Source organism: Ammodytes marinus (assembly GCF_949987685.1).
Source record: "Ammodytes marinus genome assembly, chromosome: 14".
Taxonomy (NCBI): domain Eukaryota; kingdom Metazoa; phylum Chordata; class Actinopteri; order Uranoscopiformes; family Ammodytidae; genus Ammodytes; species Ammodytes marinus.
In genome coordinates this window covers 19,296,110-19,311,714 of record NC_137218.1, presented here as the reverse complement: position 1 = coordinate 19,311,714, position 15,605 = coordinate 19,296,110, and the positions used below count along the sequence as shown (strand labels likewise).

Below are 15,605 nucleotides of genomic sequence, written 5' to 3'. Positions count from 1 at the left end.
GCTCTCTCTCTCTCTCTCCTCCACTCATCCTTCCTCTCCTCCTTGTTTTGGTCTCTCCTCGGCGTTGCTGTGATTTCACCTTCTCCCTCGCTTTTTCATCTCTCTTCCCTCTTTCAACCAGCTCTCCCCTCTTGCCTTGTTGTTTTCCACCCTGCCTCCACTGTGATTGGCCGGCTATTTGTGTGCACCAATCCCCTGCCTTGCTTGCGTCCCCACGCTCCTGCGTGAGCTCACCCTTCTCTCATCGGCAGATCGGCCCCTCCTACATCTTTGGTAATCTCAGTCTTTGATCAGTTAGGATTACAGGCAGCCAGTGCAGTGGATTACAGGTCTGTAGGCCATTTAGCACACAGTGTGTGTCAGTGTGTCTGACGCTTGGGAGAAGAGGCACAGATTGATATTTAAATTGATAATTTACTCGTTATTTTGGTTGTATTGTTTTACGGTTAATCTTTTGTGACTGATTTTATTCTATTATTATTATTATTATTATTATCATTATTATTATTATTATTATTATTATTATTATTATTATTATTATTATTATTATTATTATTATTATTATTATTATTATTATTATTATTATTATTATTATCTTAATTCTTCCCTTTGATTTGATCAATTCAACAGGTTTATATGACTTTTGAAACACAAAAAAAGTTAAAGAAGATGAAATATCCGCCTTTAGTCCCTGGGATTCTTTTGTTTAAAGCCGAGACACTATGACTGATGTTTTAAAGGAGAAAGAAGCCTTTTGGCTGAAAATCTTTACACTTCACACTCTTTTTATGGATCATTCAGTTCTCTTTTCTCCTGTATAACTTTATGTCATGACAGATGGTACTTAATGTGGTATTAAAGCTAAATCTGTAATAGGCTGGATTTGGACATTAATCTTGGGTGTAAACTGATCACTGATTTGTTTAATATCTTTAGATAAAATTGCAAATAAATCTATGCTATTAGCTGCAGATTGATAAGTTTTCTATTTTTATAGTGACAATAAATGTGTGATTAATTCAATGGAGTCATATGGGCAAAGAGTGCCGGGGGTCTGAACTGTTTATTTTGTTTCGGTTTAGCATAACTATGCATGTCACCACAACATGAGTAACAGCTGTTTTGTTTGGCACTATTCCCCCGAAATCAGTGGGAGATCACATCATCGTTCTGCAATTCTTCAAATACTTCATGCCACTGAGACCAGGCTAAAAAGCATGGAGAAACCGCTTTACATGATGCATTATTGCAGCTTCTCACAGGGGTATACACACAATAGGAACCAACCCTTTGATATTATTTGTGCTATTAATGAACAAATCAGCATGTTGTTGAGTTATAGAGTTGCCTTTCCAGACCGTTAGGTGGGTTTTGTTACAGGTTATGGTTTAGTTATGGTTTGACCGACTCTTAAAGGGTCATCAGAGACATTTGCAAGAAAGAGAAATACAAGCCCACGTCATTCTTATATAATGAACCCGGCAGCGAAAAATGTCTGCGTAACTTTCTGGCCTACATTTATACTGTGACAAGTGAAGCCCCTTAATAATTTTTTATATGATTATTTGCTGTATTTAAAGTTGAGTTGATTCAAGCTCTATTATGACTTCATTAGTTTGGCATGCATTAAGCGTAAATAGCTGGAGGACACAGCAGCCTACGGACATGGGTTATGTTCTCATTAAAGATGGAGTCATCGGTTCTGGAGAATGCTTGTTGACAAAATGACTTTCTTTCAAAATCAGTAAATATCTCGATGCACTACCTGTATGTACTGTGTGTGAACTGAAAACAAATATGGTGTTTATACACAGCCTAGGCGCTGTAAACAGGTATGTAAACAAAGGGTAAGGGGCCCACTGAAGCTAGCAACATGCCTGTTTACATAGCCTGTGTATTAACACTGGATTTACATCGCGCACACAGTATGTACATGTAGTGGATTGTGAGGAGATATTCACTGATTTTGACAAAAATGTTTCAAACAACAAGGATTCACCAGAATCACTGACTCCACCTTTAATTGTGTGGTGAAACTGTTTCTCACTGACGTAGCTGCATGTCAAGGCCTCTGGGTGCAGGCTGGCCAGTTGGCTGAAGAACCATGAGAGTCTCTGAAAGCTGAGGGACATGTACATGCTAATGTCTCAGGTTCCCAATTTCAGTCTGCGTGTGTCTGTGTGTGTGTGTGTGTGTGTGTGTGTGTGTGTGTGTGTGTGTGTGTGTGTGTGTGTGTGTGTGTGTGTGTGTGTATGTGTGTGTGTGTGTGTGTGTGGGTGTGGGTGAATCCAAACTGGGGGTATCCAATACAGGATAAAATTAGGCCAGCCAGGCCTTATACTGCTGACGGAGCTGGGGTGGCCAAAAAAAGCCTGGACTGTAAGACACCAAGGGAAGCGCAAGGAAGAGGGGAGAGCAAGCAGGATCGCCGCTAAAATGGCCTCCAAAGGTAAGAAAAATAAATGGTGACAGCTTTAAGCAAAGTGAATAAGAAACGACCAGACTGGAACCGGTTACAGTCAAGATGTCAGGCGGGAAGACAGAGAGATAATTCATTTCCCCCTCCCCTCTGCTGGGCAGGTGTGAATACAGACCAGTTTGACCAGTCAAATATTGTCTGAGTGCAGTCTGTCTTTCATTTGGTGGACGGATGGACAGCATGGTTTCTCAACTAAATGAGACTCTCTTACCGGGTTGAATGATTGAATGTTGTTGTTTGTTTCATTCTAGATAAGTGCTATATAAATGAATGCTATTATTAAATACATTATATTTTTCTAAGACATCCAAAAGAAGATTGATATGGGTTATTAGGAGTAGAATCAGAGTTAGTTTATGGTTTTGCTATGTTTGGAAAATTACATCATAGGTGAATCTGCACAAGAATGACAGTGTCTCTTTTTCTGTCTGTGTGTGTGTGTTGTTGTGTGTGTAAGGTGTAAGATTCCCGAGGGTTTGTTTAAATCAGATAATTACCTTGAGATTAACACTGGAGTTAGGAGGCTCATTTAACGTTTTGATGACTGAAGATCTAATTCTAAATTAAAGTGCATCATTAACAGCGTAGGATGCTTTGGATGTCCTTGATTTGCAAAGTGTTCCCATAGGTTGGGTGCATGAATTGTAAAGATCAACGACTACAAAAAAAGCTGTTGTATTCTCCTTACATACAACCAAATAGACAACAAATGTTGATCCATATTATAGCTGCCATATGAAGCTGCTACTCAATATCTCATATGTAGTTGAAACAGAGGGTATGACCATTCCAAACTCTGTGTGCATAAAAATCACTAAATCAATGTTTTTGAATAACTAACTGTCCATTAAGCCTGTATAACTGAAAACTGGGAGTGATGATGTGTGTCACATTTTCATCAGCACCAGCAAGTTTGTAGCAGCATGCTTCTCTGGAGCCTGATGTTGCTTTCCATACTTTAAGGAACCACTTGTTCATCTAAATTGCAATTTAGTTAACCTTTTCTTTAACCTTAACTGGTATCAACTGAAGTGCTACCACAAGGAGTTACCAAGTGGTTATAGTGACTATAGTCAGCCAAAAATAAAGAAAGAAAGGAAGAAATAGCGGCTTCACTGGCATGTGAGGAATAGAACCATAAGCTGACTTTATCACATAAGTTGTCACAAAAAAACAAAAACCGAAGCATCTGATTGACAAAATTAATATTTGGTTCTCTTTTAAATAGAGTGGATTGATGAAAAGAGATAACACCATTCTGAATATTTTTGTCATAGGCTTACTGTCAATCATACATTATTGTGTTGGTTTTACTAACATGTGTGCATCCTCCTGTGCAGTTGTGGATCTGGTGTATTGGCGGAACATGAGGAAGACGGCGGTGGTGTTCACAGGGTTGGTGATATGTCTGGCCAGCCTGTTTCAGCTCAGTGCCATCACCGTTCTCTCCTATCTCTGTCTGGGCATCATGTGTGTCACCTTCCAACTGCGTCTCTACTATAAACTGCTGGAGCTGCTGGGCTGGAACCCTGGGGTCCACCCCTTCCAGTGAGTCGTGTCAACTTGTTGATTAAGTCCAGTGTTGTAGTCAAGAACAGCCACCTAAACCAAAAAAAAACAACTAAGTAATGATGACCAAGACCAGAGATTATTGAGACAGACTCCAGAGGCAAGCAAAACCTGCAATTTATAAGTTAATTATCCACATTCCTATAAAAAACACCCACATAATACAAATTAAGATTCCTTGATTCACCTTTTGTATCACCATATACTGTGTGTATTTATTACGGGATAGCCCCACAGTTGTGATTTTGACCAATCCTCTTTGTCTGAGATGAAGACAAGACAGAATATAAATACTGTTGATTCAGATATGAGAACAAGACATTAAAAAAAGAGGTCTCGAGACTGGTCTACAACCCTGCTTAAGACATCATCAGTTAGTTATTCCATCTTATAGCAACACCAGATTTTGTCTTAATGCGCTCAACTGTCAATCATACTGCACTCGTGGCTAAATGCAGGCCCTTAGTTGTTTTGTGTCACTTCAGCATTTTTAATGTGGCAGTTATATGAAGCTCTTTGTGTTCTTAAGGGCCTGCATGTGTGTCTCTCCCCACCCCAGGTCACATCTGGAACATGATGGCACTCTGACCAGTAAGGAGACAGTGATGCTGGTGGAGGAGACGGTGCTGCTGATCGCATTCGCCATCACAGAGATCAAACGCCTGCTTTTCATCGAAAGCGTGGTTGACTCAATTAAGGTTTGAATGTGATGATAATAACCATGACTGAAAATATAAACAGATCAAATATACAATAATAAATGCGGACACCAACTGATTCATAAAACCTGAGAGGTGAATGATAATGGCCAGGGGTCACACAATTAGTAATATAATTATTAGAAAAAGACCGCAATGCACAACATTACCTGGGCCCACAACTATGGGCAGGAAGTGTGTTGCCAGTTTTCTGTGGGCATGTGACTGACCAACAGTTTCCCACATGTTTTTAAAAACATATTTTTTGTTTGTTTGATGTGGACAAACAAATGAAAACAATGTCTTAAAAAGAAAAAGCATAGTGGAGGTGTTGATTCACAGTGGGATTGACATAACAGATAACCCCTTTATACGCCAGGGAATACATCATTTGACTTAACATGTTTTTCTATGTTCTTTCTCTCAGTTTGTTGTCCTGCTGTATATGCTCACATATGTGGGCGTTCTGACCAGTGGACTGACTCTGGTCTTAACTGGTGAGTTCTTCTCATTATTGGCACATTAATCTAAATCTGCACAATAGCACTGAAGTAACAGAAACTGCTTGTCTTTTGTCTTTGTTTCACAGCCGTGATTGCTATTTTCTCCATTCCTCTGTTGTATAAAAAGTGGCGGGTAAGAGTACATTTTTTGTCAACAAACTGCTTGATGAAATCATTTACAGTATTTTCAATACATGGCAGGCAGAATTGTAATAATAAACACGCATAAACTATGAGGAAAGTGACCATATTGAAAATATGAGTGTATAAACTGTATTTAAGATGTTCAAAGCATTTTTGCTGTAGAAAAAGAAAACATTATTTTAATAATACCATCTATGTGGGGTAATAATTTGAAGTTGGATACAGAAATGCTTTGAATGCACTGACTTTATTGTCATTTTGGTGACAGATTCGGATAAGGAGGATCGTAAGAGCGATCAAAGCTTTTGTAAAGAAAATCAAAAACATGTAAGTGACCTGTTCTTTATAGAACGCTCATTTGTGGTCTTTTGATATCATGCTAGCACATTGAACATATTTTTTTGTTATTTGTACTTTGTGTCCTGTCCGGTTGCAGGTGCCTCAGTCTGTATGCTTCTGTGAAACGCACCCCTGCCCCTGAAGCCGCCTCAAGACCCGTACCTGCAGCTGCACCTGCCACCAAACAGACAGCCAAGTCCAAGTAACCTGTCGGCCGCGCGTTGAAAGCAACCCAGGGTTTGGGATTTGGAAAATGTTGGAATGATACATTCTATGTGGGGGCCGCTAGAGGGGCAGCTCATTTCCATTTGTCCACCATGATGTTTGTTTACGGGAGCACAATTTAATTGACCCTGACAACTGAAAACAAAGCTGCCATTCACCCAAGGAGAGGGAGTGTATGAGGAGAACAATTTAATTTACTGAGAAGCTTTCTGTGGGCAGCGTCTAATTTAACTGGTTCACACAGTCATCTACTACAAGCAGGGACTGCACAGAATATCACTGTTTTTTTTAATTTTCTTTTTATAAAGGCTCTATTTTCACATAACTATTGAGCACTGTGTTCCGGTTGAGCCGCACAAATATTCAAAACGAAGCAGAGAAGCATTATTGCCACTTTCATTCGTGAGCATTTTCCATTGTTTATTGGATATAATCAAATTTAAATCAGCATCACCTGCTATTCATTAAGCTCCTTCAAACTTTTATGAGACTTAAATGAGAAATAGTGAGAGCATTGTCCTCTACTCTTCATGCTGATTGCATTTAATCAGGCACAAACAGGGACTTCATGCTGCTCTCGAGGCAGTGATAAAGGTGCTAAATGTAGCAACAAAACAACTATTACCCATGAGAGCAACCTTTGTTATCATACTGAATTTGCACTGCAGCATTTTTTGTATTGTAGATAAGAGTCAACTTTATTTCTGCTACCACATTTAAACTGTTTCCTGATGTTTTTCATGAGGACACCCCACCTCAACCCTCTTTCAGGTTCATAATTGTTTGAACCAGTTGTGCCATAAATTGTCCTCAGATGACATTTCAGTAGATTAAATTACAATACACAAATTTTATACAATTGTAAAATGTTTTGTCATCATCAGACTTAAGACAGAGAGTCTATGGTAACTTAAATAAAGGCTTGAGACACACAAAAAAAAACGGATCAATGGCCTCATCTCGCAAGGAGGCCATGTCTTAAAAATGCTTGTGCAGCTTGACAAGGAGGTGAAGGTCAGTGGCAAATACAAAAAAAAATCCACTTTAAGAAGCCATTAAATTCTCTGTTCTGTCCCCAGTGCCATTTCAGGAATTTCATGGAAATGTCAACCTCCTGAAGGTACAATTATGGATGGCAGAATCACTCCTATAGCATCAGAAAAATTACATCTGACTCATGAACTTTCCCTTATATATTTTTGTCAGTCCACAATATCACAATTTTGTACTCAAGCTGGTTGCTCCTCAACATTTTCCAAATGAATCAAAATACTCAATAATGTGGGTATTGTTTGTTTGCAAAACAAACAAGAAACAATGGCATCCCCATAAAATTAAAATAAGACTTTTAAGGAAAAATTGTCAAAGTATCAGTGTTTTGATCCACCAGGGCTGCTTAAGTACATACGTTAATGAATGTTTGCCTTTACTGTAACTCCACGAACATCCTGAAAACCTTGCAAGTTATACATGGAGAGCTATACTTGTTAATTTGCTGTGTTTTATGTTGACAATCAAACTTATTGAACTATTCCTTTGTTGGTTTAAGTTGCTAAACCCAAAAAGCTAAAAGTAGACAGCAAGCAGTTATTTCAATGCAGCTGTTTAGCTGGTAAACTACTGTTAGGACGTCAGTGATGTTGGCGACCATGGTGCTCTCTAGTGGTCGTTGTTTTCACAACTTAAATTGCAGTTGCACTCTCATACTAACATGTCTTAATGAACCAAAGGTATTTACTGTAGTTTCACATTACGATCTTTAGACTCCTGCTTATTGGAATAGTCACGTGTCACCTGAATGTAAATTACGCAAAAATATAAAGGTGGAATTGTGATCTCTAGAAAAGTAGGTGTGACTGAACTTAACCTAAAAAAAAAATTCTGTTCTGGTTGTCACTTTTATCTTTTGTTTGAGAGGTATTGACTATTTTTACTTATTTATTGTTATTTAGTATTGTTATGTTGCTCCCCAATAAAAGTTTATTTACTAAAAATCACATTGAGTATTTGGCACTCAAATCTTATTCCTTTTGTCACCTGACTACTTGTGTTAACTTTTTGAAGAAGAACGTCAAAGGTAATGTTTCACAGTTGACGTTTTGACTGTTGACATAGTAGGAATGTGTTAAGCCCACAGTAAGTCATGACAGTGTGACAGTGAGCCAGCAGCATGCACAATACCGGGCATATCAAACTGAAACAGCTAAATGAAACACAGACAGCATTTCTTTCAGTTTATACATCTGTGTTTTTCCTACTAATACATAACAGAATGTCTTCTGGGATTTATTTTTATTTGTAAACTTTTTATGTATTCAGTGATGGTAATATACTGTGCACTCACCAACAGAGGCTGCACTGGCATCTTATACCACTGGGTGTCGCTCTTCGAAAGTGTCAGCTACGCCCCCTTCACTAGAGGATGGTGAAGAAACCCAGAGCACTGACTGATCTTAGGAAAAATTAAATGAATCCTGACAGATATTTTTAAGCATCAGTGTGGAGTCGCTACAATGTGGGCTTCGGTTCCTCAAATACAAACACTTCACCGTCTATGCAAAATGTCCCTGCTAATTAGAACATAAGCTTTCACCTTCTCTTTCTGAGAATCACAGTTGATACAATGTGACTGTGACCTTGAGATAAAGAAAACAACAACCTCCACACATCAATTCAAACTCTCTGAAATCTTCAAGGACTTCTTCTTTTGTTTCCACATGTAGCGACTCAGAGCTTCGGACTGTTTACTTTAAGACGCTTGTTATTGTACACCTTCATGTTAGAGCGGTCTGAGTTCAACACATAGTGAGAACAATTGATGGTGATTGATACAATGTCACTATAGCTAGCATGTCACAACAAGTGCAAATCTGGCCACAAACAGGCATTTTAATTCAGAAAATAAAAAAAGAAGAGGACAGTAGCTCATGAATGCCTAGTTACATTGGAGAAATGTAAACACTATAGCATATAGAGGGGAATGCCCCCATAATGTCAATATGGCACTTCAAACAGTTAGTCTCCACACATCATCTCGATAAAAGTCAGACACAGCATATTTTACAGGACTGTAAAGTACATAATCCCCTTCAACTTCAGCATACAGTGAATTTGTTGCAGCGTTCACTGAGTCCTCGCCGCAGTATTTCACTCAGTTTATGCATTACCAGTGGATTTTTCTACAGTAGGCCTATACATATTCGTGAAATGTTCTGGCATCAGTGATGTCTTAGTTTCCCTGATTAGTAGGAGGTCATGACTCTACATATTTACACTGTCACAGAGGCTACATTTACCAAATCTACAGTTTATGCTACAAATGAAAAAAGGCATTGTGTCAAAACATTACAACAGCAAATCACAGAACTGGGACAGAAATACCTTAATTAGTCCCTTCATGGTCTGTGTTGCAGGAACATTTGGTCTCGATGGACCAAAGCGGTTTCGGATGTGCCGTGGTTTTGGTCTAGTAATACGCTTGAGAATAGAGTCTAAGAAATATGCTTTGTAGTGTCCTGTGAGACAGGGGAAATAAAATAAAAAAAAATTGGGATTTTGGTGGATAACGACGAACCTCCACTGTTGTATTTCTACATCTACTCATGTACAGCGCTCAAGGAAGATAACGTGAATTTTCTTTTCTTGGTTATGTGATTCTGAAGTATCATCTCTGTATCCTAAATTGTGTCTAGCACAAAATATGAAACACTACGATAAATACAGCATATTTATGCAAAGTAAAAAGAAAAAAGAAGGAAAGCAATATATTGACATTTTGGGAAATGCACTTATTCCCTTTAATAGCTGAGAGTTAAATGAGAAGACTGATGCCACTGTTGTGCTTACACTATAGTATCAAGAAAAAAAGGGGAAACTGCTTCCCTGGCTCTGTACAAAGGTTTAAATTAAATCCACAACCATCCCCTCCTCAAGTCCACTAATTAACACGTTACATCTAGTTAGATATTTAAAAGGCTAATATCAGAGACTCAAGGCTTAAGAGATAGGCTACAAGTAGAAACATGTTTAGACAAAGCCAGGCTAACTGTTTCCAAGCTTTGTGCTAAACTAAAGTGTAGCTTCACACGTAAGGCACATACTGTACATGAGAGTGGCATCAATTATTTCATCTAACTCTCAGAAAGGGGAATACATGTATTTCCTAAAACTATTGATCTACTCCTTTAAGACATGTAACACCTAAAGGTAGATTCAGCGATTCTGGAGAATGCTTGTTTTAAAAATGAGTGAAAATCTCCTCACGATCTGCTAAATCTAATCTATCTAATCTAATCCCCTCCCGTTTTCAGAGCCTAGGCTGTGTATTAAAACATATTTTTCTTTTTCACACACGGTAGCGGATTGAGATAGGCTATTAGCTGATTTTGACAAAAGTGATTTTGACACTTGAAACAATTGTTCTCCAGGATAGCTTATTTCAACTTAAAGAATGTGAAGTAAAAGGCAATGAAAATGAGAGACATTGCCCTCTAACGCTGCCAGCTGTTTCCTCCACTGGATTGATGGCTCAGTGAATCAGGTGAAGCCTGTATAGTTGCTGCTCAGACAGAGTGAAGGACTGCCAGGTGCTGGGTGGGCATATTTTTTTGCTAGCATGTCCGTCACACATAGTGTTCGCGGTGGTTGATGTAAACCCGGTCAGTCCCACTCTGATGACACACCCACTCCAGGCGGGATGGCTGCTGGGTGGGGCTCTGTGGGGGTCCTGGCCTGGCTGTGGGGGGCTCCTGCCCGTCAGTCAGCTCGTACCTTTGCTCTGCCTGCCGAGTCTGCAAGGTTAGGAAATCACAAAATTTAGTGTGTGAAGACTTTCACATCCAGCTTTTGCTCTTTCACAGCACAAAACACAAACTAGTTTTATCTTCCGCATGTGATTCCTCATGTCAAATTGGCAGTCGATCATTTCAAACATGAGCAGAAACAGGACACGTTTTGAATGCTTCTTTCTGGGGGAGGCTAAAAAAAGCGCAGGACTTATGAAAGCTTGAGTTGAGCTGAGAACATGAATTAAAATTTAAACGATCCTCCATATTAAATGAGTGCAGACATTAGGCTTCCTGCTTAACCAAGACATAATGGCACCAGTCAGTCAATCTATGTTGTTATTGCTTCCTGTTGTGACTCATCTTTAGCTAAGTAAAGGTATTGGTGGTGCAGCAATGATTCAGATACACTGACATGGTATCAACGAAGGGAGAGGGGGGTTTACCTGACACAGCCAGGCCACTTGTGACGCGTGGACACCCAGAGGAACAGCCGGTGTTCTCCCGCAGTAGGGAGGGGGCGGCTTGTGTGTCGGCGGAAGGTCAATCCTGCAAAGAATGAGGAATGAAGTGACATTTAAGTTCTGCAGAATAGATTCCTGAAAGAGCAAACATGTCATTAGCAAATAAGTAGCATTAAACAATTAGTTTAGTATTAGTTCAAATTCAATGATTAGAGCTTCGAGGAATCAAATGCTGCTTTCTGAAGTCTGAGAAAAAATAACCCTGATGATGCCATAGTGATGTCATTGGGGGCTTATCTTGGGTCGGGCTTGGAATTGATACATTTACACCAGAAGGCTTGCGAAAACCAACCGGACGTGAAGAATTTCAAAGATATAGACATTCACAATGCAGGGAGGATCAAATAAGAGAGGCTAACAAGATGCATGGAATGTTGCATGTAACATTTTGACAACGTAATCCACTCAACGGAATGAAATTCAGGACATTTCTGTTCATTATTTTAAGTCCTTCAAATGTTATTGAGGTACAACCATAAATCCCTTGAATATCCTTTTAAGCAGTAATATCCAGTGATACTAATGGCATTGTGACTAATACAATAGGGTTTATGATATTTGTGTTAGTGTTAGTTAAATAGAGCCTCTATTGGGGGGGGGGGCGCTCTAACCACAAGCGACTTTTACAGCTGCTCTGAAATGTTTCACTCTAAAACCACAGTCAGACGCTTGAGTCAAGAGTGGTTTGCTTATTCATTGAAATCCCCCTCCACTACTGAACTTAAAGCCGGACACTGACCTTGGCCATTCATAAAACGGTGTCATGACAGGCATTGATTTTCCAGCACTGTATATCACTTGATGCTGCTCTTCTCTTTCATACGGTGGGATGAGAGGCGGTTAGAGATTACAGTCAGGGCTCTGGTTGACACCATGCCGTCCACTCGTTGTGTGTCTGTGTGAGTGTGTGTGTGTGTGTGTGTGTGTGTGTGTGTGTGTGTGTGTGTGTGTGTGTGATGAAGGAGAGGGATGAGGCCCTGTGTCCACCCGCCCCCATCCCCCACCACCACCATCATCATCGTCATCCCACTGGGACTTCCAGCCACGGTCACACTTAAGATGCTAAGTTTGTCGTGGCATTGACCAGAGACCAACACACGGCTGGATACACTGTCATGTAGTGTCAGTGTAATGGATGCAGGGGTCCGCACCCAAGCACAAATGCAAGTACATTTTACCCCTTCGGTTCATGCTGTTTTGTGCCGGCGTTGAGACAATAGGTTTGAAACTCAGTCGGAGGCATGCACAGTAATTGTCTGTCATTGAAATTGAGATGTAAAATTTTACAAAGGACAATATGTTTTGGGTAAAGAAACACTGTTTATGAGGTTGACTAAATCCTTTTTTACTTTGTTCAATGAGAAACATTATGAGATTTCAGAAAGAGAATACCATAGAAATGTTAAGTAACTCAAAACCTTTCAGATGGAACAATAATAACCCATTTATGAACATTCTTTCATTATCAACTCTTCGCTTTGTGCTTCCCAATTATAAGCTGCTTCTCATTTCTATCCGTATCAGTCCCTTTTTCACACACCACAGACTTGTTTAGCAAGATTTCACCCTGACTAAAAACGCTACAGGAATAACATTCATTAAGCAGTTTGCTGCCTTTCCTTGAGACTAGCTTAATGTATGTTTCCTCAGAGGGAGCGTGCTCAATGACACGCTAACAGGGATGGATGAGGGGATCAACCTGCAACCTTGCAGATATGGTCCACGGGTTCATAATCATTCTTTGCATGTAAAGGGTAGTAGGTCAATCAGCAGTGTTGGACACTTCAAGTACACTTTTTGTGTTGCTACGTTGACATGAATGTTAAATAGAAACAGAGTTCATCAAAAACAAACCCACAAGGTTTCATTCATGTGCCAAAGAACCTATAAGAGATAAAAGGATTTAATGGAAGTCATTTCTGCTGTAAATAATTGAACCTCAAATACATTCTTCACTGCTCAAGAATTAACACGAGTGCTGGTGAACTATACGAACAAAAAATATGAAAAAAAAAGAATATGGGCTTGCTGCCAAGACAGCAATTATCTGCCACCCCTCAACATTGTCCCGCAGCCTTCTGTGCTCCAGGGCGCGCACCGCTGCAGCACTCTCCACAGGAGTAAAGGAGCAACTCCCTGAACCCACCTGGGCTGGCAGTCAACTTTCACAAGGTATGGTGTCATTAATTAACCAGCAGAGCATGTTCCCCCAGCATGAATTATTTGTCGGACTTACACTTTGTCAGAGAAGGCCGGTGGCGGGGCCTTGCGAGCAGTCAGGATCACGATGATGAAGACGGCGATGAGAAAGAGGGCAAGCACTGCTCCCATCACAGCCCCGGCCACAGCAATGGAGTTTGACCTCTCAGCCTCAGACTGGCCTGACATGGAAGAGGGAGACTTTAGTATACCACACACACAAAAACATCAACATGTGAAAGACAAGAGTCAAAGGCCTTCTGTAAATGATGTGAAGCTTATAATAATGTTCAACTTATTTTGGGTCACAGATGTGCATTCAAAGTTGCATTAAAGGTCATATTTTATGCTAATTTCCCTGTCTCTTTAAGGCCTGTCTCCCAAATATCTCAGCCTGCTCTCTGATTGGTCCTGAAAAAATCTTCTGGTTTTAATCTAACTGACAGTTAGATTAAGGGGTATCTGGGGGTGTGTTTAACACAGGTGGAAGTAGAGCTAAATTAGGTTAGTAATGGGGGATGGCTTCTTCCCTCATGATGTCATAAGGGGAGATAAATCTATCAGGGGTTTTTGAAGACAGGTTTTCATCAGGGGGGAGGAGGAGAAAAAGAGAGAGGATTGTTTTTTCTCATACTTCGGGAGTCTCTAGTCATACCGGGGACCCATATTAATGTTAAAAAACCCATGAAAAAAGTTAATTCTGTATAACAGATAACCTTTTTATCATGGGGTATTTGTTTAACAGGGACACACTGTCACTGTTGACCTGTGCTACATAGAAACAACAAGAGTGTGTTCAGGCATACTGTACCACTGTACCAATGTCACTTTATACAGGTTCTGATGTTTTGTTAATGTTGTGGCAGTGTATTGGGAGTCACTCTCAAAACACTGCCACAACATTAAGTGTGTTCATTTTTTTAAGGTTTTAAACATGTACGGGTTTTGTTTACTTGTGCTGATTTTTTGCTTTTTCTGAAGACTTCAGAGTGCTCTGAGCGTCATTATGTGTCCTATGTCCTTCAGGACAGTCCTCTTTATTCTGTGGAAGGAGAGGATAGGACTCTCTAGCAGGGTTTGAAGCATCCTCTGAATATTTGATCCAATAGCCTATATACTTGGTTGTTATTGAAATTATTTATGTATCTATTGTTATAGAATAGCAAAAGACAAGCCGCTTTACACGTAAAAAAAATGGTCTGACTAGCAATGTGCCTGAAAAATAATCATGACAATATTAAAGGGCTGAAGGTTCTCAATCAGAATCAGAATTAGGTTTATTGGCAAATTGTTTTACACATAAATGGAATTTGCTTTGGTCTCGGAGCATCAATAAAAATAATCAAGATAGGCTAAAGGTATCCTTACTTAGTCAAGTGGTTAAATCACAGTAAAGCAGTGGCTATAAAAGAACACACTCATTGCCGGTGGGAGTGTTATAGCAGCACTCATTATTACTTTACTTGAGTTAAATGAAAACATTGATGCCCCTCACAGGTGTTGTCTTTTAACCATGGAGCTACAGCCAGCAGTAGGATAGCTTAGTTTAGTTGCTTCTTTATGCTAAGCTAAGCTAAGCTAAGCACCTGTGAACTGTAGCTTTGTACAAGCGTCACACAACACCCAGTCTCATTTTAAAACACTACAAACTACTGCCACTACAATATCATCATTTTAAAGGTGGATTCAGGGATTCTGGAGAATGCTAGTTGATAGCTGTGGGGGGCCTGATTGTTTACATACCCATTTACAGAGTTTAGGCCATGTATTACGCACACACAGTACGTACATGTATATTCACTGTTTTTGAAAATTGGTTTTGCAAAGAGATTGTTTCTTGTGTCCAAGTTTGCAGTGGATAATAGGCCTATGTATGTCTGGCTATGGCCAATATGTAAAATATGTGTAGGGTAGCTGCAGTGTAAATTAACTTAGTTCAATTAGAGGTCCTGCATCTTCAAACTCTTTTGCTCACTAATCATGTCGGCCTACTTCACAGCTTCACCTCCCCTCCATTGACCCTCGTCTCTTTATTGTCCTCCCTTTATTCTTTTGTGCTTGTCAGGCAGTGGCATGCTGTTGTAGCCTAATGTCTGTTGAATTAGCTTTGTTTGACCATATGCTTGCCTTCACTCCATGGT

The 15,605-nt window shown here is 39.8% G+C and overlaps 1 protein-coding gene across 1 annotated transcript; it reads left to right on the top strand.

Annotated features, from left to right (window-relative positions):
- Positions 1 to 2,384: 2,384 nt before the first annotated feature.
- rtn2b (reticulon 2b) lies at positions 2,385 to 5,938 on the top strand (the record flags this gene model as incomplete). Its single annotated transcript, XM_080041466.1, has 7 exons — positions 2,385 to 2,449; positions 3,820 to 4,027; positions 4,608 to 4,746; positions 5,174 to 5,243; positions 5,336 to 5,382; positions 5,662 to 5,720; positions 5,830 to 5,938. The coding sequence occupies exons 1-7, from the start codon at positions 2,437 to 2,439 to the stop codon at positions 5,936 to 5,938; spliced, it is 645 nt and encodes a 214-aa protein (XP_079897592.1). The 5' UTR covers positions 2,385 to 2,436.
- Between the last annotated feature and the right edge of the window lie 9,667 nt (positions 5,939 to 15,605).